This window comes from Saccopteryx bilineata, chromosome 5 (genome assembly GCF_036850765.1).
Source record: "Saccopteryx bilineata isolate mSacBil1 chromosome 5, mSacBil1_pri_phased_curated, whole genome shotgun sequence".
Taxonomy (NCBI): Eukaryota; Metazoa; Chordata; class Mammalia; order Chiroptera; family Emballonuridae; genus Saccopteryx; species Saccopteryx bilineata.
Window position 1 is genome coordinate 213,747,846 of NC_089494.1, and position 20,925 is coordinate 213,768,770.

General features: G+C 35.4%; 1 protein-coding gene across 6 annotated transcripts in view; it reads left to right on the forward strand.

Annotated features, from left to right (window-relative positions):
- Window positions 1-19,262, forward strand: part of LOC136337512 (UDP-glucuronosyltransferase 2B31-like) — a 78,887-nt gene extending 59,625 nt beyond the window's left edge. For 2 of the 6 annotated variants that reach the window (XM_066278726.1, XM_066278725.1), the window contains exons 2-7: window positions 165-941; window positions 1,961-2,109; window positions 7,746-7,877; window positions 9,872-9,959; window positions 10,824-11,043; window positions 17,878-19,262. In XM_066278726.1, coding sequence (XP_066134823.1) covers window positions 173-941; window positions 1,961-2,109; window positions 7,746-7,877; window positions 9,872-9,959; window positions 10,824-11,043; window positions 17,878-18,157 — 1,638 coding nt within the window. In that variant the 5' untranslated portion in view covers window positions 165-172 and the 3' untranslated portion in view covers window positions 18,158-19,262. Of the gene's footprint in view, window positions 1-115; window positions 942-1,960; window positions 2,110-7,745; window positions 7,878-9,871; window positions 9,960-10,823; window positions 11,044-17,877 lie in introns of all 6 variants that reach the window. The other 4 variants (XM_066278723.1, XM_066278722.1, XM_066278724.1 and 1 more) reach the window with 3 other exon arrangements.
- The last annotated feature ends 1,663 nt before the right edge of the window (window positions 19,263-20,925 follow it).

Below are 20,925 nucleotides of genomic sequence, written 5' to 3' on the forward strand. Positions count from 1 at the left end.
CCATAGCTGAATGATAGCATCTGCAGATAATTTTATAAAAAATAAGTAATCTAACTTATGATTTTTTGGCTTGCATAAAATACTCCTACTGTTAATGAAAATTTATCACTTTCAGGTGTCGAGTTATATTTTAATTTTCTCATTGATTTCTACTTGGACATAAGTATCAACAATGACAGGAGGGTTCAGCCATTTGGAAAGAAGCATTTGTTCCACCAGGAAGTCTACGAAGTGGATTTCAGTTCTGCTGCTGCTACAGCTGAGCTGTTCCATTAGCCCTGCGTGTTGTGGAAAGGTGCTGGTGTGGCCCACAGAATACAGCCATTGGATCAATATGAAGACAATCCTGGATGAGCTTGTCCAGAGAGGCCATGAAGTGACCGTTCTGACATCTGAGGCTGCAATTCTTGTTGATTTCTCCAAAGGATCGGCTATTAAATTTGAGATTTATCCTACATCTTTAACAAAAGATGATTTTGAAAATTTTTTCATGAAGATGGTCTCTAAATGGACAGATCTGCCAAAAGATAGATTTTGGACTTATATTTCAGCAGTCCAAGAAATCGTTTCAAAATATTCTGATTGTGTACAAACCCTCTGTAAAGATATAGTTCTGAATAAGAAACTTATGACAAAACTACAAGAGTCAAAGTTTGATGTCATTCTTGCAGACCTGGCCTTACCCTGTGGGGAGCTGCTGGCTGAGCTTCTTAAGATTCCTCTTGTTTACAGCTTCCGCCTCTCTCCTGGAAACACATTTGAAAGGCAGAGTGGACACCTTCCCTTCATTCCGTCCTATGTACCTGTTGTCTTGTCGGAATTAAGTGATCAAATGACATTCATGGAGAGGGTAAAAAATATGATGTATGTGGTTTTTTTTGACTTCTGTTTCCAAACATTTAATCAGAAGAAGTGGAGTCAGTTTTACAGTGAAGTACTAGGTAAGTCATCCTTTTATTTGACAGCATGAAGTCCTAATGTTTCCACTACATGGGAGATTAAGTTTATATAAATATGAAGTCAAAGATATTTGTTCTTTATAAGTAAAATGATAAAGTAAAATTATAAAATGATTTCTCATTCTCACAAATATTATAAAAACACCTAAGTTATAGGGTCATTGAGGAATTACTTCATCTTACATAGTCTAGTGTGATATGAAGACTGAGCTATTTTGCCATACTATCTGAGAAAATCTATCACAATAGAGAGAGATAAAGTGGTTCTATGTCAGCATCAGCAACCTATAATTTGAGGTTCCTAATAATTTCACATCCTTTCACTATGTACATCTTCTGTTTAAAAACTAAAATTTTGTTTAAAAAATGTGACATGTAAATAAGTGAAAACTCTCAAAAAGACAAAATGAGCCAAAATTAAGAATGGGCACATCTATTACCAAATGTAATAAAAATATTCAAGCTGTTTTTATATTTTTTAATTAATTCACAAGTATTATTAAGCTTTTAAAATCTACCAAATGTAGTTATAGTAGCAAAACATTGAGCCACATTCTAAAGGCCTCAATTATAGGAAAATCAAAGATCAAAAAAAAGCTTGCTAAATAGTAAAAAGTACACTAAATAATCTAGGGAAAGTGTTTTCACGGCTATGGTAGGTATAATTGATATAGGAATGGAAATTATTGTTTATATTTGCATATGTTACTTTTACAGGTTTACAGAGTAAACAAATGCATTTTTACTTCTAAAGTAGGTTAGAAATCATCATTTTCTATGATTGTGGATTTACTAATATGATATTACAAAAGAAAGACTTACGTTTATGAAAAAATACATATTGTTCATATATAAGCATTGTACAAATATGTTCCTATTTTCAAACTATAGACATTTTAAACATCTTTGGCTATATTATTTTCTCAGAAAACTAAATGGTATATTCACAACTCAATGTATTCATTTTCTTTCCTTTTTGTTTGCTTTTTTTTCCCCTTTAGGAAGACCCACTACATTATCTGAGTTAATGGGGAAAGCTGAAATATGGCTCATTAGAACCTACTGGGATATTGAGTTTCCTCGCCCACTTCTGCCACATTTTATATTTGTTGGAGGGCTCCACTGCAAGCCTGCTAAACCCCTGCCTAAGGTAAACCTATTCTTGTATGTTTTATGTTGTTTACTTTGTACTTTCAGTAGAAAGGATTCTGTATACTTCACTCAGAACATCTGAGAACACTGAGAACCTTATGGGTATCCAGGTAAAGTGACCTGACAATTAAACACTCACAGATTTCTATACTATTTCAAGAATTTGATTGTCATTGTTATTACAGGATAAAGAAATATACTTGGGAGACTTTGGAAACAGGATCAGTTAAATTAAGATCTTTATTAATCAACACATAAAGTTTCAGGTATTAATTCAAAGAATCATTATAAAGTGGCTAAATAGTGCAAGGGTAAGGGAAGAATATGCAGGGAAGCAGTGTAGACACAGTGTGTGCCCCCACACACTAGACATTCTACTTGGAAAATATAATATAAGAAAACAATAAAAATAGAAAAATATTATCATAAAGAAACATTAAAGCTATGATAATTCTAGAGAACATCTCACTGGACTGGATTAGCACCAGTGACAACAGCAATCTGGCATAACTTAATATAAGAAATCCCTTGTTTTTGTTTTCATTCAACAACAAAAATTTGTTATCTATCCACGACCAAGTGCGCCTCTGTGGAAGTTTGGGATCCAGCAACAAATGCTATGGCTCCTTGGAAGAGACTCACACATTGCCAATCAGGTAATAGGCAGAAAAAATCCAGTATGGGCTGCGATATCCACAGGATATTGTGAATTGGTTACTCCTCCTCGTGGCTGCCATCCAGCAGTACCTACAGAGCCTAGAGTCGGACACCCACCTTTGGGTTAGAAACAGTGGTGGAATTCAGCCAGTTCACACTGGTTTGGCATAACTGATACATAATTTTTTGTTCAGTTCAGTGAATTGTTTTTAAAATGACACTTATGATCAGAGTTCTCTAGAAGGTGGGCGCCTGGGAAGCTCCCCAATTAAGAAATCACAAATTTACATTTCCTACTCTTTTTTAATATTCATCTGTGCAACAGCATATTCTAAGCACCTATAGAAATGTTCATTCTGTCCATAGGTTAAAAAAATAACAAGTGAGGATGCAAAGCAAGAAGCAATATATAAATATCTTAAGTAACAGTTTTATTGTTTTTTGTCAGGTATTATTTAAAAAAAATTTTTATAACATAATCTATATTGTTGTTGTGAGTTGGGGGTGCAGAGAGAGATCAGCAGACGAAATATCAGTAAACTAGCAAAGGACCACAGCTTGCTCAGGCAAATGGCACTGAGTTCATGCTGTGTCCTATTTTTATTCATAAGATTTCAAAAAGCTTGTTTACTTAGAGATTGCCATAGCATCAAGCATAACCTTTACTTAAAGATACATGGAATACATCTGCATTATTGCTTAATAACAATACAATATCAAAAGGTATTAATCGCTATTGCTTCTACGGTTCCCACAACATTCCTTTATCTCAAGGAATAGCCTTGAAGGGAGCAGTAAAATCTTATGAGAATGTTTTACTGAGAAGAGAGTCTAGCAACCATCTTTGGTCACATAGACTTGTTCTAGTGACTCGCCTTTGAATCACAAAACAATTCTCTTGGCAAAACATTATTTTCTTGTTAGCTGTGTTCCCATACAGGGTCATGCGATGAATTATTCCACTACATCTAGTTTTGTGTATCTCTTTTATATTCTTATGGAAGTATTAAATGCATGAAATAAAATAATAAACTACCTTTCAGTATATCTTTTTTATACTTAAAACAGTATCGGGGCAGAGAACTGATTGTTAAATTATTTGAATCCCACCTCTGGTTAGAGAGCATTTGATGAAATCCAGATTTCCATAGCAGTTCTAGCACATTGTTGGAGCACAAAATATATGTGTTTTCCTGCATTGATGTAGGTGAGAGGAGAGCTTGACTTTACCAGCAGCATTCCTCCTCCAAGGCTGCACAGCTTAGGGATAAAGGAGATGGTCTTTACTGCCACAGGGGACAGAGAGAGCTGGTGAGTAGATGCCGAGTTTCCCTGGTGTGCAGGATGCTCCAAAGGGGCTCATTTCTCTGTCACAGCATCAGTACCTGGTTAGAGGGAGCAGACAGGAAAGTGCCATGTAAAGTTCCCAGAGGACGTTAGAGAGAAACAGTCCCTCCTGACAGCATTCTGTACTCCATCAGGAAGCCTGACCACAAACCACAAAGGAAACCTCTCCTACAGATCCCCACAATGAGCCTGTGGGCACCTACAATGAACTGCATTCCAAACCCATGCCTCCTTGTCTGCTGCCAACCTCATGTACAAGCTGCCAAGGGCAGCACAAGAGCAAGATTTGGTGGAAGACTGGAGAGCAATAGTAGAATGCAGCTACAGTTTGTTAACAAGAAAGAAACCACAAACTTGAGCTGTAGCACCACCATCGTGTCTGGTCCTTATAGGATGAAGGGAAGACAAACAAGTTTAAGAATTCTCCCACAAGAATCTTCCAAAATTATCTACAAAAAAACACAGAACCTTCTGCTTCTGCATGTTGGTAGGAATGTAAAATCAGTACAACCACTATGAAAAACAGTATGGAGGTTCTTCAAGATATTAAATTAGAGCTACCATATGATCTAAAAATCCCACTTCTGACTATTTTCCAAAAATAAGGAAAATAGGATATCAAAAACATATCCATTATTCCATGCTCACTACATCACTATTCACAACAGCCACTAAATGAGACCTAAGTGTCTGTCAACAGATAAATGAGTAAAAAGCTGTCAAGTACACACACACACATACACACACACACACACACACTAGAACATTATTCAGCCATGAGAAAGAAAGATATTCTACCATTTGGGACAACATACTTGGACCATAAAGGCATTATGCAAAGTGACATAAATCACACAGAAAGAGACAAATAACATACAATATCATTTATATAAGGAATCTAAAAAAGGTAAAGTACAACAGAGTAGAATGATGATTACACAGAATTGGTTAAAGTGAAATGGGGTTGAGAAGTTGACCAAAGGGTACAAACTTGGAACTTGAAGATAAGTAAGTTCAGGAGATATAGTAATTATAGCCAACAATACAGTGTTGTATAATTGAAAGATTCTATAGACTAAACCTTAAATGTTCTCACCATAAACACAAAAAGATATTTATGCTACATAATAGAGGTGTTCACTAATGCTAAAATGGTAATGATATTATAACTTATAGATAAATCAACTCAACATCCTGTATACCTTAAATTTATTGAACATTATATGGTAATTATGTCTCAATTTTTTAAACAAAAACTTAAAACAATAATTAGAATGAAAAAGTAAACTTTTGGTATTAGAAAGGTAATACTATTTTACAAAAAAAAAAGGTAAAAAATCAAAAACAAATCAAGGGTAAAAATAGGTAAGTATGAAGGTTGGACCAGATTCCATGAAAATTTTGGCTCCTTACACATTTGAGGTTGAGGGTGTAGGAAGTACATCGAGCAATATTTTTCACACAGAAAGTAATAAATTTAAATATTCATAAGGATCAGAGAACACAGTGAGAAAACCTGAAACAATCCTTGGTAACATGACTTCAATATAAATTTTAGCTACTCAAGAGGGTGACCAGCCCTCTGCTACAGAAAGTCCAGCTGAACATCTCCAGCTAGGGACAGGTGCCAATATAAACTATAAAATGTATTTGTGTTAGTTATACAAAATTGTGTTTCCATCTTAGAAAAGACCAATGACTTATAATAATCTACCCTAATATTTTATTCAGCCCCTAGAACATGGAAACTTTAAAAATAAATTAGCTAAAGAAGCAAAAAATCCTGCCATTACTGATGGTTTATTAGTTAGGAAATCAAAGTGTTAATGATTAAAAATTATGAGTACAGGTTAATGATTACTGGATTAAATGAAGCCTTACTCTGCTTTTATGAGACTTTATATAATTAAAGAAAAACAAATTTTGGTGTACCTTGCCCCGATAATTACAAAGCAAGTAACTAGGCTCTGGCCGGTTAGCTCAGTGATAGAGTGTCGGCCCGGTGTTTGGAAGTCCTGGGTTTGATTCCCAGCCATGGCCCACCCCTCCCCCTCTCCTTCCTCTCTGTCTCTCCGTTCCCCTCCCACAGCAAAGGCTCCATTGGAGCAAAGTTGTCCCGGGTGTTGAGGATAGCTCTGTGGCCTCCCTCAGGTGCTGGAATAGCTACAGTTGCAATGGAGCAACTCCCCAGATGGGCTAAGCATCGCCCCCTAGTGGGCATGCTGGGTGGATTTTGGTGGGTGCATGTGGAAGTCTGTCTTCTCACTTCAGAAAAATACAAAAAAACAACAACAAAAAAAGAAGCAAGTAACTACACTGCTCACAAAAATTAGGGGAACAGGGAAAGTGCAGATACTCCAGTACTTTTAGCCTTTTGTATACTGTATTTTCACCAATGAAATAAAAGTGGGTTTTGCATTTCATTTGCATAATTGAACAACTTTCTTAGACATGCCATTTGTTTTCTGATGTTCTTGTTTAATAAAAAAATAAAATACTTCTTTCTTTAATAGCTATTCATTTTGAAATATCTCTTAACATTTGTGAGCAGTATATATTACTAAACAAGTTAAAAGTGATAGCCAGATATGATGGTAAATGAAAATATATCATATATTTCATGATTAAGATCTATTTAATTATAACTCTTCTCCATAATGAAAATAATGAGATCCAATGGCATTTCTTATGCTTCTTCTGCCTTACAAGGACAAACTATTAAGACTTTGAATGAGAGTTAAGGGAGAGGGTGGACAGGAGCACACAATCCACAACAGTCATTGACACAGACATTACTTCCTGGCTAGGACCCTTGTTTACTACTGCTCTTCAATGTTCATTCTGCTGCAGCAAACTACCCTCTGTCTTCTACACGGAATACTCTTCCATACCAGGGAAGTGCTAATGCAAGACTCCCGGGGAGCACCGTATACCGCTAAAGCTTCTAATCTCTAATCTGAAGGTATCACAGTAAAGAATGCAAGCATTTAGGAAAAAATTATATGTCCTTACCTGATAAAGTCATCTTTGTCCATCAAATAGTCCCACATGTTACAAAATCCTTTGTTGGTTATGATTTGCTGTATGTTATCTGCTAAGCTGAAATCTTCTGGTATTATCAGGATTCAGAATGAATGAATATCATCAAAAAAAAAAGAGAGAACTGAAGGAAATTTAACCCAGGTTATATTAACATATATGAATTCCTAAGGACATTTTCCTAAGTAATATAACCCACTCACAAAAAGATACATACTGTGTGATTACAGTAATACATGGTATCAAAACTAGTCAAGTTCATAGAAAGAGAAAGAGGAATGGTGAGTGTCAGAAACTGGGAAATGGGAAATGGTGAATTACAGGATAATAAGCACAGTTCCAATGTGCAAGGAGAAAGAGTTCTGAAGAAGGGTTGCACAACAATAAGGATAACTTAACCATGTATCCATACACTAGTAAATAGTTAAGGTGATGTTTATATTGTATGGATTTTAACACTTTTATAAAACACAAGCACTACACTAAAAACTCACAAGTCATAATTTTCTGTCTTTAATTGTTTTTAGCAGTCCTTCAATAGTTTCACTGCTCTATTGCTGTTTTGTGATGGGAACTATTCTTCCTTCACAGGAAATGGAAGAGTTTGCCCAGAGCTCTGGAGAACATGGCATTGTGGTGTTCACCCTGGGCTCCATGGTCACAAACATGACAGAAAAAAGAGCCAATATGATTGCTTCAGCCCTTGCGCAGATTCCTCAAAAGGTTAGATAAAGTACCTTAGAGTAACAACTAATGAGTGTATTAAACTCTGTAAAGGGTCGATAACAGAAATTTCTACATAAAAGGTAAAATATGGTGATAACTCCAATTTACCACATATTATTTTAAAAACAAACTACATATGGCAGGTTTTTGTTTATCAATGACTTTGCTATTAAAATAGTCATCACCAAGAAGTATATTTAAGAGGTACACTGTGCAGTTTGGTATTGTCATAGTATTGAAGGAAGGAACAGATATCACCTAATTCTTTCCTGTCATTTGCTCCATTTCTTTGCGGGACTACTAAGGTAAGGTGCACAGTACAGATGTTCTCAGAAAGCAGTAAAAAATTTAACAGTAACATTAAATTGGAAATGATAACAGTCTGAACGCTGTCACACAGTTTAGACTTGGCAGGTGATCCAGACTTCTCTTACTTCCTCTAAATTCTGGAGTAGACCCACTCACTGTGTTTCTCAAGGTGATACTGAGAGAAACGGTGTACAGGGCTCACCAGCTGCATCAGACACAAGCCAGAACAATGACTGAAAGAAAGAGAAAAACCGTCCTGTGAAAAAGAAAGAGAAAACTTCTCTGGTCAGCTGGGCCCTGCTAGATTCTGAAGCAGGAGACAAAAAAAAGAAAGAATGGACGTGGGTTTACCCCTTAGGGGACACTAAATTTTATAAAATGTGGCCCAGAAACAACCAATCAGAACAGTAACTTCTGATTAAAGATGAGGAGGCAGAGGAGATGGAAGATGAGGAGGAGAAAGAAAGGAAGGGGAGGAGTTCGAGGAAGGGAGAGGAGAAGGAGAAGAGGATATAAACAAGAATCAACCAGTAAGGCGAGCATGGGACATTTTCAGAAACCCCCTCTATCTTCAATATAAAATATGGTAGGATATTATTGAAATACATAAAAATCACTTGAAGTCTCTGGGTATTTGTGAACTACTTTTCATTTCATAACTAATGCAGCTTTCTCTTTATCACATATGCTATTTTGCTAAGAATCTTAAGTTACTTTAATACTCACATAGAAAATAGATGTTCATTTATAAACTAGAATCCAGCTTGGTAGTGGACTGAGAATTTGCTTGACAATTTATGATTAAACCATAATAGTGAATCAGTGCACTGTAGCACATTGTGAAGTACTAATAGTCAGTTGAATAGAATTTAGTAACATCCTCATATTTTATCTCTAAAAAATATATACTGTTTTTTATGATATGCCAATGGACTTTTCTTTTCTACATTTTAAGAGAATTTTTAAGCCTAGCTGGAGTCATTATAATGGATACATGTACCAATTATTACTTGGAAGTAATAATTAATAATTAGTAAATTAAAGTGAACTACACATACTAATTAAGCAGAAATATGTATAATGGATGAATAAATTGTTAAATATAAGAATGAGTTAATTCTCACAAATTACTAATTGTAATAATTTTATAAATCAAAATGTAATACTTTAATAAAATAACTTATGAAACTAGTGAATATAAGTAACTCAATTCTTCATCATTCAAAAAATATATATACAGTGACCATTAAAACTGGAAGATGAGAGCTAGTATAATAAATTGTGAAAACAAAATAAATGTGTTGATAATTAGTAATTTGCTGGGTTTTGCACTACAATTATATGACTTTGGTACCTAAAAATTTTATATATGTACTTGAACTGGTCCTTGCTAATCTCATTGTGTAACCTCTCAGTATGAAACATCATGATTGCATTCATGCCTGACTGAAAATAAAAATAAGTGCATGTAATACCAGCATGTACATTACTTACATCAGTGTTTTATTGGTTCTCATTCTCTAACATGTTGTGTCCTCATTTGGTTATCTGTACTATGTAACGTGTTTAACTATTATATATTAATCTAAATATATTAATTATCTCTTAATCTAAATAGATTTCTGAAATGCTATAACTCTGTAGTTTGACTCATCAAGTACATTATTCTCTTATCCTAACAGGTGATATGGAGATATGATGGCAAAAAACCAGATACCTTAGGGCCCAATACTCGACTTTATAAATGGCTCCCCCAGAATGACCTTCTTGGTAAGACTCTGGAAAACATTGAAGTCAGACTCAATTCATCAATAATGATATACAGTTCACTAGAAAAGAAATTTATTAAACACTTCTCATTGAAAATCTCAATAATAAAAACTAACTTTTATATATATATTTCTGTCCTAGGTGAAAAGTAAGATATATCAGTTGGCATCTTATTTTACACAGTCACATTCCTTATGGCCACATACAAAATAATTTTTATTTCACATGTAGTGACCTCTCACAGAAAATATCTCAACACTTTCTCAATTATCACTCTCTCTCCTAATTTTCTCCTTATATCAAACCTTTAACCCACTGTAAGGGTGTGCACATGCCCTGAAAAAGACCAGCTCTATTATTATTGCCAGTGACTTTCCATTTCCCATTGGGAAAACAATCAAAATATCTTTCCAAAATAACAACATACCTTATGATGTGAACCTTTTCCTTCATCTGGGTCCTGGGCCAAGACCCTCACATTACCTGCTGCCTTTCACCCTACATATCAGACTCAGTATTTTCACTATTTTATTAAGAGAATATATTCTAAAATACCCCACCATATTTTTTTGTAATCAGTTTTCTTTTTTCATAATGCAAAATATTCTCTTTCAGTTTCTTCACTGGCAACTTGTATTTTTTTCAAGTTGCTAAAAACACACCAATGATCTGGCTAAGTCTACACTGTCTTCCCAGCAGACTTAATGTGGCTCATCTTTTGAGTTCAGAAAGACATATTAATACAGTCTGAAGTGTATATATTCTGTTAATAAATACATTTTCTCTACCAGTGCCTTTATCACCAAATTTTCTTCCATTTCAACACTTACAATTCATAATTCACTGAAATTCACCCAATCCTAGGTCATCCCAAAACCAAAGCCTTTATCACTCATGGTGGAACCAATGGCATCTATGAGGCGATCTACCATGGGATCCCTATGGTGGGCCTTCCCTTGTTTGCGGATCAACCTGATAACATCGCTCGCATGAAGTACAAGGGAGCAGCTATAAGATTGGACTTGGACAGTATTTCAAGTACGCAATTGCTCAATGCATTGAAAACAGTCATTAATGATCCTTTGTAAGTATCTCATATTTCTTTCTTTTTTAAGTGACAGGAGGAAAGATAGATAGTGAGATAGATTCCCACATGTGCCCCTATTTAAATCCACCTGGTAACCCCTGTCTGGGGCAAATGCTCAAATCAACCAAGCTATCCCCATTGCTTGGGGTGATTCTTGAACCAATTGAGCTATTATCCATGCCAGGGGACCCTCCACCATTTGATCCACTGACTGTGAGAGGGGAAGAGAAAGAGAGAAGAGGGAGAGAAAGGGGAAGAGAAACTGATGGTTGTTTCTTGCTTGTTCTCGGACGAGGGATCGAACCTGGGATGTCCACACACTGGCCAATGTTCCATCCATTGAGCCAACCATCCGGGGTCACATTTTTCTTAGTAGATACTGTTTAGAGATAGGTTCTTTTCTCAATGGTGTATATAACTTTCACCCTATTTTTAAAATGCTAATTTTGACATTAACATGATTACCCATCTTAAATCTATTTTTATTTTCAGCCACACATTTATTTCAAAGTTAGACTGTAACCCCATGTATAAATGGGTAGCTAACTAGTACAACAATTTTCACCTCTAATCTTTAAAGTTATATAAATAATTGTAAAGATACATTTTTTAAAATATGGTGTAGCACATAGAAGGAAATATGATAAACCAGAAGAAAAATTATAAATTATTTCAATTCAATACCTATAATTTCTGCCTTAGCAGTGTTGATATAAATGATAGAGCATAGATGTGAAATTCTGAAGTTTTGAGTTTGAAACCCCAAAGTCACCAGCTTGAATGCAGACTGATTGGCTTGAGTGCAGTGTGGCCAGCTTGAGTGTATGTCAACATCTTGCGCTCAGGTTTGCCAGCTTGAGCATGAAGTAGCTTGCTTAAAAGTAGGATCATCATGAGCCTATTGTTGCTGGTTTGAGCTCGGGGTCACTAGATTGAACAGTAAATCACTGGCTCAACTTGAGCCCCAGGATCAAGGCACATATGAGATGATATCAATGAACTACTAAAGTGAAGCAACTGTGAGTTGATCCTTATTCATTTATTCATCTGTGGATATTTTTCTTGTTTCCAAGTTTAACTACCATGAATATTGATCATAATGTTTTTAGTGCGAATATATAAATATTTTAGAGATGTCAAAAATTATAACCTAAACAACCTAAGTCATTTAAACACATGGAATTTCAGAGTGCATTCTAAAAATTAGTTATATTTACTATTTAGAAGTCATGCTTATGTAGAAGTGTACAAGAAGATTATATGATAAAAAGCTAGTGACCATACAAAGAAGCAGCTATACTATAATCAGACACTTTAGACTAGAAGCACTAACTAGAATTCCAAATAAGAATTTTATAATGATATAAAGGTTAATCTTTTAAATCAATACATATTATTATTTGGTAAACCCTCCAGATAGATCCCCATATAAGACAGTAAAAGGAAACAAAAAGGAAGATCCAAATGCAAACCTTCAATCATAATAGTATGGTTTTTTTGAAGATTTTTTTATAATAAAAAAAGATGACATAATAAATAAATAGATTAATATTTTAAAACACAATTCTAAAATCTAACCTATTTTACATACACTCAACAGTGGAGAGGATATAGTTTTTAAATGTAAAAGGAATAATAATAGAACTTACATACTAGGTGAAAACCAGACTCAGTATTTGAAAATTTCCAAATCATAAATAGAATAGGTCCAAGTCAATTAGAATTAAATTAGAAAAGAAAGAAACCCTAAATAAAAAAACCTCTAAATTTTAGAAATTAAGCAACACATTTGTAAATAATCAAGAATCAATTTTGAAATCATAATCATACATGTACCTTCTTCTCAGCAACTCCCCATATAGATATATATAAAACAGATGTATAAACATGTAAGTCTAAAGATATATGCATATATGTGTTATGTTTATATGATTTTGGCTAAACCCCTAACCTTCTTTGATCCCATTCCCTTTCCCTCCTTCTGCCTGAAAATTGTCAGTCTGTTCCCTGTGCTCCCACTTTTGTTTCTATTTTGTTCCTCAGTTTACTGTTTTCATTAGATTCCATATATAAGTGAGATAATATATTTTTCTTTCTCTGCCTGGTTTATTTAACTTAGCATAATGATCTCCAGGTCCATTTAAGTTGTCACAAAAAGTAAGACTGATTTCTTTTTTATGGCCAAATAGTATTACATTGTGCAAATGCAATACAGGGTATTTTTCATCCACTTATCTGCTGATGGACACTTGGGATGCTTCTAGATCTTAGTGATTGCAAACAATGCTGCAATGAACATAGCAGTGATGCCAGAGAGGCAGGGGGAGGTGGAGGTAGGGGTGTGGGCAAAGAGTAGTGGATAGAGACTTTGCATGGGACATAGGAAGTCATGATGTGGTGTGTAGAGTGTGTTATATTGAGTACAACACTCAAAACCATATCAACACAATAAATTAAAAATAAAAAAATTAAAAGACATATACAAAAATATTTACATTATCTTTAACAGAAATAGCTAAAAAATATTAATCCAAATATCAATCAAACATTATGAAGCAGTTATCTGTAGTACTGTCATACACTGGATAGTATACAGCAATGGAATCAACCAACAACTGCCACAGAAAAGACAAAAAGAAATAAGTGTTACTGTATGATTGTAATATAGAAATGAGAAAACTAGTCTATGATGCTAAAAGTCATGATAGTAGTCAATTTGTGGCAGGGATTCTGACAAAATGGTACAAAACAAGGGGGAGCTTCTAGTAGCTATCGGTATCCTCTATAACAGTGGTCCCCAACCCCCGGGCCACGGACCGGTACCAGTCCGTGGGCCATTTGGTACCAGTACAAAGAGAAAGAATAAATAACTTACATTTCCATTTTATTTATATTTAAGTCTGAATGATGTTTTATTTTTTAAAAATGACCAGATTTCCTCTGTTACATCCGTCTAAGACTCACTCTTGACGCTTGTCTCAGTCACGTTATACATTTATCCATCCCACCCTAAAGGCTGATCCATGAAAATATTTTCTGACATTAAAATGGTCCATGGCCCAAAAATGGTTGGGGACCACTGCTCTATAATTATCTAGATAGTACATACATTATTATACTGAGTTCATGACAATTTATAGGTAATTATGAAATTTTGAGCTACTGACTTAGAGTAGGTGTAATTTTGTTATTTTTTATACTGAAATGAAAGATATGCTCTATAAAATGTACTGTTTGTTTTGAGGAGGCAGTAAGTTATAGTCAAAGACTGAATTCTGTCTTTGCTCACATATATACAACACAGGTTCATGTGGAAATTATACTAATTTCACAAGCCAGTAGCATACAGAATAATATCCCTTAATCTGCCAAATAAAGAAATAACATATATCAAACTAATGACTGGATAATCATACTATTTTTCTAGACAAGAAGATATGACAGAATAAAGTACAAATTTAATAAAGAAAACATGGCTAACTAAAAGCTGATTTTCAACTGCCAGCACAAGAATAAAACTCCCCAGTTGTAAGAGCAGGTTGTTAGAGAGTAAAGACACCAGTGTTGGAGGCTGGCTGATCTCTTCCACAGGGCTGCTCTGAGGCATATCACCATTTTCTAAGAGACATGTGTCACCAAAACATGAAAGGACCTTTGGACAGCATTTAAGTTAGTGAAGAGTCACCTTGCCCAAAGCAAAACTCTCCAATATTCCTCACAAACTCTCAGTGTTTATAGTTTAAATGTTTCTTTTCTATAGTTGCTCCTCCATATTTTGCTACCAATTAAGCCCCAGGCTGGGTGTTGGGGGCAGTGGAGGCTCTGCTAATAAATAAACACCAGATGTAGATAGACATCCTGGCAGGACTTAATTCATTCTTACATCAAAGTAACATATTTTTTTGTCTTTTTCATAAACAAGTGAATTAAAACAACTTCACTTAATTCATAAAAAAGTGTATTTGAAATTACATTAAATAAATGCACATGTATTTAGATATGCAGGAATCAAATACTGGAAAAATAAAAAACAACTTGGGAAAAATGCCTAGGGACATTGTAAATGTGGCAGGAAAAGCTTCTCTGAGCCATGACATTGACACAGGACATCCATCAAAAGTTGAAAGAAGCCTTGCTGTGTCTCAGAGAAGACTGCTCCACGGGAGGATACAGAGAAGACAGAGTACAAAGGTGATGACCTGTAAACACACTTGGCAGCTTCAGTGAACAAACAGTCAAAGTGCCAATGTGCCTACAATAGACTGTGCCTAGGATAAAGTCATAGGAGAGGACATTGCCAGGATCTGTCCATTGTCAAAATGCAAAATTTTACCCCGCAAATTAGTAGATTTAAATGGCTGTATTAAGCAACAAATGAATTGGGCAATATGCCATTAGCAACTGAAAGGGTCCTTAGAGGGGTTTTACCAAATGGAAGGTTTTTATAGGATGAAGGAGGTGTCAGAAGAGTTATTAGCAAAAGAAAAGAAAATGTTATTTTTAGACTAAGGCATCTTTTTTCAGGAAAGGAATGATATGGGTTTTATCATGCAAATTGCCTCTTCTCTCTATGGAAGATGGATTGGGCCCAAGTAACAGATTACCTCATTGGTGTCAATACCATCTTGGTTGATGAAGATTATATATCTGGGAAAAGTTGAAACTTCAGTTAAATCAGGCAAGAAATCTAGATTTGCCATCATGGCGGTTTAACAAGAGTAATGCCATTTAGGGCTTATAGTTTTCTGTTTAACACCAGGTAGAGTTATAGGCCAAAAATGATTTGGAATTGATTGAAAAAGGGTTGAGATGCCAGATGGCCATTTTGCGCAAGAGATTGTCATAATTTTATGTGTTTGAAAACAGTATGTTTCTGCATTGAAAATAGACAATAAATTTATAAAGAGAAGAAACACAGGGACTAGTGAGGAAACATTTCTCCTACTACGATATAGTTTGTTGGGCAGATAAAATATATTATGCTCACTTTGTTAAAGATGGCGCTGCCCACATGGAAGCCGTCACCCAGGTGATATTAATGTATGTTGGGGGCAGGCTGTGGGCAGGCAGGATCCTTGCAGCCTGGAGCTTGGTTTCAGGACTAAGCCTTTCCTACCCTTTTTGATGTGGGGTGCAAACCCAACATGCCCCAGATAAGTGACTTTGTATTAGAGACTTCCCTATTTTGTATATTGGATTAAAAGTTTTGATTTCGACACTATAAAATGGGGGCAGAATGGGAGCTTGCTCTCTTGGTTCCTGAGATTATCATTAGAGGAAAGAGCAGAGAGGAGAGCAGAGTAAGGCCATGTGGAGGAGGCCTGGAGAAGCACCCAAGATGGCGGAGTGTTGAGGGAGAAGCCAGTTTGTGCAGAATTTGTGCAGGGAGAAGGAAGGAGATGGGGAACAGAGGTGAATAAGTCTGGTGAGCTAGAAACCTTTGATTCTAGGAAACTCGGATAAGTCAGTAGCTTTGTGAGCACTGAATGTGAGTGGGTTTTGGAGCCCAGTGTGGGTTTTTACTTGCCCGCCGGATGCAAGCTAGGATTAAAGATGATGGCCCATCAGTTTTCGCTCCGTTGTTTCTTTACCGACTGTCCAAATCCAATGCGAACCTGCTTGGGCCCGGCTGCTATGATAGTGGTCCTGGCTACTGGCTTTACATAATTCTTTAAAAGTATGAAAAGCATTGTCCTAAAACTGCATTTCACCATCTGATTTATGTTGAGGAAAGAAAGTCTAAACATATCAAAAATTATTTTTTTAAATTGTATTTACTGATTTTTAGAGAGAGGAGAGAGAGAAAAAGAAAGGGCGAAGGTGATGGGCAGAAAGTATCAACTCTCAGCAGTTGCTTCCCCCATGTGCCTCAACGGGGCAATCCCAGGAAACTGAACCAGCAACCTCAGTAATCAAGGTGGACACTATTATCCACTGCACTACCATAGATCAGGCTGAAAAGGTTGTATAATATTTGGTTAAAACAGTAACTGAGGACCAGCCCAAATCAAAATCAACAAATAAGAAAATGTCCTGGAGAGTGACAGTGTGGCAGTTCCATTTATAGATTTAAAATCAAAAGAGAAGCATAAGAAAGGTTCCATGAAATCTCTTAGTGATAAGTTAAGGAAGAAGAAAAAAGCAAAGTGGAGGTGAGGGTAGAAGCTCTATAATTGGATAAAAGTAAAGTGGAGAAATATTAGTACATATTTCCTTTACATTAGTAGATAAATAGTTAACTTTTAACATTTATAGTGAATACAGCTGGCATATGGGCAACAAGACATATTTGGGGTCATTGTGCTCTGGTGCCTGTGGTCATGCCTGCAGAAAGTACTCTGGTGCGTAAGAACAATGGACAGGCCCATTTGGGTACAGATCAACCTTGTACTAAGGAAACTGTAGGCCTGGGATAAGACTTCTACCTAGACTGGCCAGTTAGAAATTTATGATCAGATTGCCCTGTGTGGTTACCTTGGGTCACTGAGCTTGATTGGCTTATTACATGACTCCTGACACTGTCAGGTCTGCTGTGTAGCCCCTTTTTTATTCACACTCATAGCCCTTAGAATGGCTACTATCATTTCCTGTGATAGAATGCTGTAGCTTCCCCCTTTTATCGTCAGTCTTCACTTTGTAAAATATTTGCCATCAGAAAATTCTAATTTAAAAGGCAATCATCTAGGAACACCCAAATAAAACTATCCTTCTCCAATTCTATGACATTCATTTGAAATATATATATGACACTTCAAAAACCTCTCGTGGAAATGATTCACATTTGCAAAATAACGCCCTTTCATTATTGGTATCTTTATGTTTCCACTTTAGATATAAAGAGAATGCTATGAAATTGTCAAGAATTCAGCGTGACCAGCCAATGAAACCTTTAGATCGAGCCGTCTTCTGGATTGAGTTTGTCATGCGCCACAAAGGAGCCAAACACCTGCGGCCAGCCTCCTATGACCTCACCTGGGTCCAGTACCACTCTCTGGATGTGATTGGGTTCCTGCTGGCCTGTGTGGCAACAGCTATATTTGTCATCACAAGATGTTGCCTGTTTTGTTGTCAGAAGTTTGCTAAATCAGGAAAGAAGAAAAAAAGAGAGTAGTTGTTCTAAGTCCTGAAGCTGATGTCCCTCATAGATGGGACCCTTCCATCCAGTTATTTCAGCAAAATAAAGTGTGATGTAAGGGGCCCTGCCTCCTTCACAAAATGACTTTTTACTATTTAGCTTCTCAGATCAAAATTTGTTTTCAAAAGATTAACTATCAGTCTAAGAGTTAAAAATATTCATGCCAAAAGGGTTAAAAAAATTGGAGAAAAATAAAATAACAATATAACTATATCAGTAAATATTAAATTTCATTATTCTGATTCTAACATAACAAAGAAAATGTTAAGGTTAAGATCCTTTAAGCATAAGGCATGAGTTGAAGAACAATAGTTTATTCAAAATATCAGTAGTAATGAGCAAATGCTCAGAAGAATTTTGTTGTTTGAGGCATATTTTGCTAAATAAATTATTTAATAGTTAGAATTGTGAAAATTCATTCATCCTTCCATGTCCTTATTAGACACCAGTAACGCTCCTTGGTTTTACATTTCATTCGCCTCAGCATCACTTGTTACCTAAAGACACTGCGATCCATTTGCCTTCATGCAGGTTAAGCCATTTCCCATTAAACTGTTATGTGCATTTAGAAATACAACAGCTAGCTTCTTTCCATTATAAAACTGAGCCACTTATGAAAGGCTTTGGTTTCAGTAGCTCATTCTCTTTACCTCATGACCCCTTAGAAAGAACACCTACTTGCTTTCATCTCATTTCAGTCTCGATGATGGATATATGGTCCCAGTAATAGGTTTGATAATTGTTAGGTAAAAATAGAGGCCGTTCACCCCCATTCTATAGCCAGGAACCAGTTTGACTGCTGACTGATGGCTGAACCCTGCAGGGGAAAATCAGTTTATCAATCACTGAGACAGGCCAATGAAGGCAGATACTGAGGCTTGCCATACTAGGAGCTGAAACCTAGGGACTTGACAGAAAACACTCAAGCCTTTAAACCCCCATTCCTCACCTTTCATATAAAAGAGAGTGCCTTTTCTCTGCTCGGGGCTGACACAGCTTAGTCTGCTTCTATCCAGCCGCACTTGGGCATATTTAATAAATTTTTACTTTTAATACATTTTTGTCTCATGTTCTTCATGCAGCTCCACGATTTCCCCATTTCAATAATGTCTAGCCTGAGACTGAATTTATTTTAAAACAAATTAAAACTTTAATGCTGGGATAATTTTACAAAAAGTTTATGACAAGAACTTCCATACAACTTCTCTTGGTAACTGACACATAAATGAAGAAAAACAGAACTAAAAATGTAGTGCTCTAAAGGGACTTACTGAATTTTCATTCCAAATGCACATGTACATATATGTTTCCACTTCTTGCAAAACAAGGCACAGGATCATTTAGTTACTTACAGGCATGTGGAAAATTCAATGTGTTTGATAAAGGCAGTTTGAAATTCTTATTATTCCATAAAAGCATTATTCCCTTGATTAGCATGTCTCATACTTTCTGGCTTCTCTTGGAAACCTACTGTTCCATCCATCCCATAAAGCTAATATGGAAACAAATGTTCTTTGGCATAATAAATAAAATACAATCACCATGTTCTCTCAAACCTAGAGACACTATTGCTGACCATCATCAATAACAATGCAAAGTATACAGAAATCATGTAAATTTTCTAAAAATAGAAAAATTACATCACAAGGATGCCCACAGATCACCTAAAACATACACAGCTAAATCAATGAGTCCCATGAGAAAAGCATTCCTGCCCTTACTATGAAGTTATGAAGACCATTCTCAAAGTCTTACAAAAAACATTGTCCAGCCTAAAGATAAATTTATTTCAAAACAAGTTAAAATGTTTGATGTTGGGAAAATTACACAAAAAGTTTGCTACAGAACTTTCCATATACCTCCTCTAGATAACTGACTCATAATTTAAAAAAATGAACTATTAATCTGCCATAGTAGATAACTATGATAAATCATTCATATAGCCTTAATTAATTTTCCTCAAATCAATCCTGTGACACACACATATAATAGAAAAATAATTGGTATCTACAGTGTGGATAGAAAGCTTGCAAATCACAAAGAAAATGATAACAGTCTGTACAAAAATAAATGTAAGACATGAACAGGCAATTCACAAAAGTAGAAGCAATTTATAATCTATAACTTATGGCAGGAGCCACCAATACTTAGGCAAATATAAATTAAATCAATAAATAATTTCCAGAAATAATTTATCAAACTTAAGAATCAAAGAAAACTATTTTTTAGAAAGTATAATGTATAATGATGCTTTCAAATAAAATTTAAATATATTGTGACATCTGGTGATTCTACATCTAGGAAAACATCATGCAGAAATATTCATGTACCCAAATATATGTGCAGTATCCTCCCTCAGCACTTAAACAGCTATCTGTCAGTGATCATACTTAATCTCTTATAAAAGTTGTAAATTACACAGCAATTACAGAGAACTGATTGATTACAGACAATATTGTGAAAACAAAATAAGTATCTAAACAGAAACTGAGAAGAAACTGTTGGTTGCCAGAGTTGAGGCAGGTAGGTGAATAGGCAGAGAAGGGGAAGGGGATCAAGAATAAATACTGCCAGTTATAACACAAGTCACAGGGTGTATGTAGCACACAGTGATTTTCAACCTTTTTTATCTGGTGTCACAAATAAACTAATTACTAAAATTTCTGCCACACATCAAAAAGAATTTTTTTGTCAACTGACCAAAAAAAAAAAAAAAGTATAACTCTGATTCATTCACTAATGGC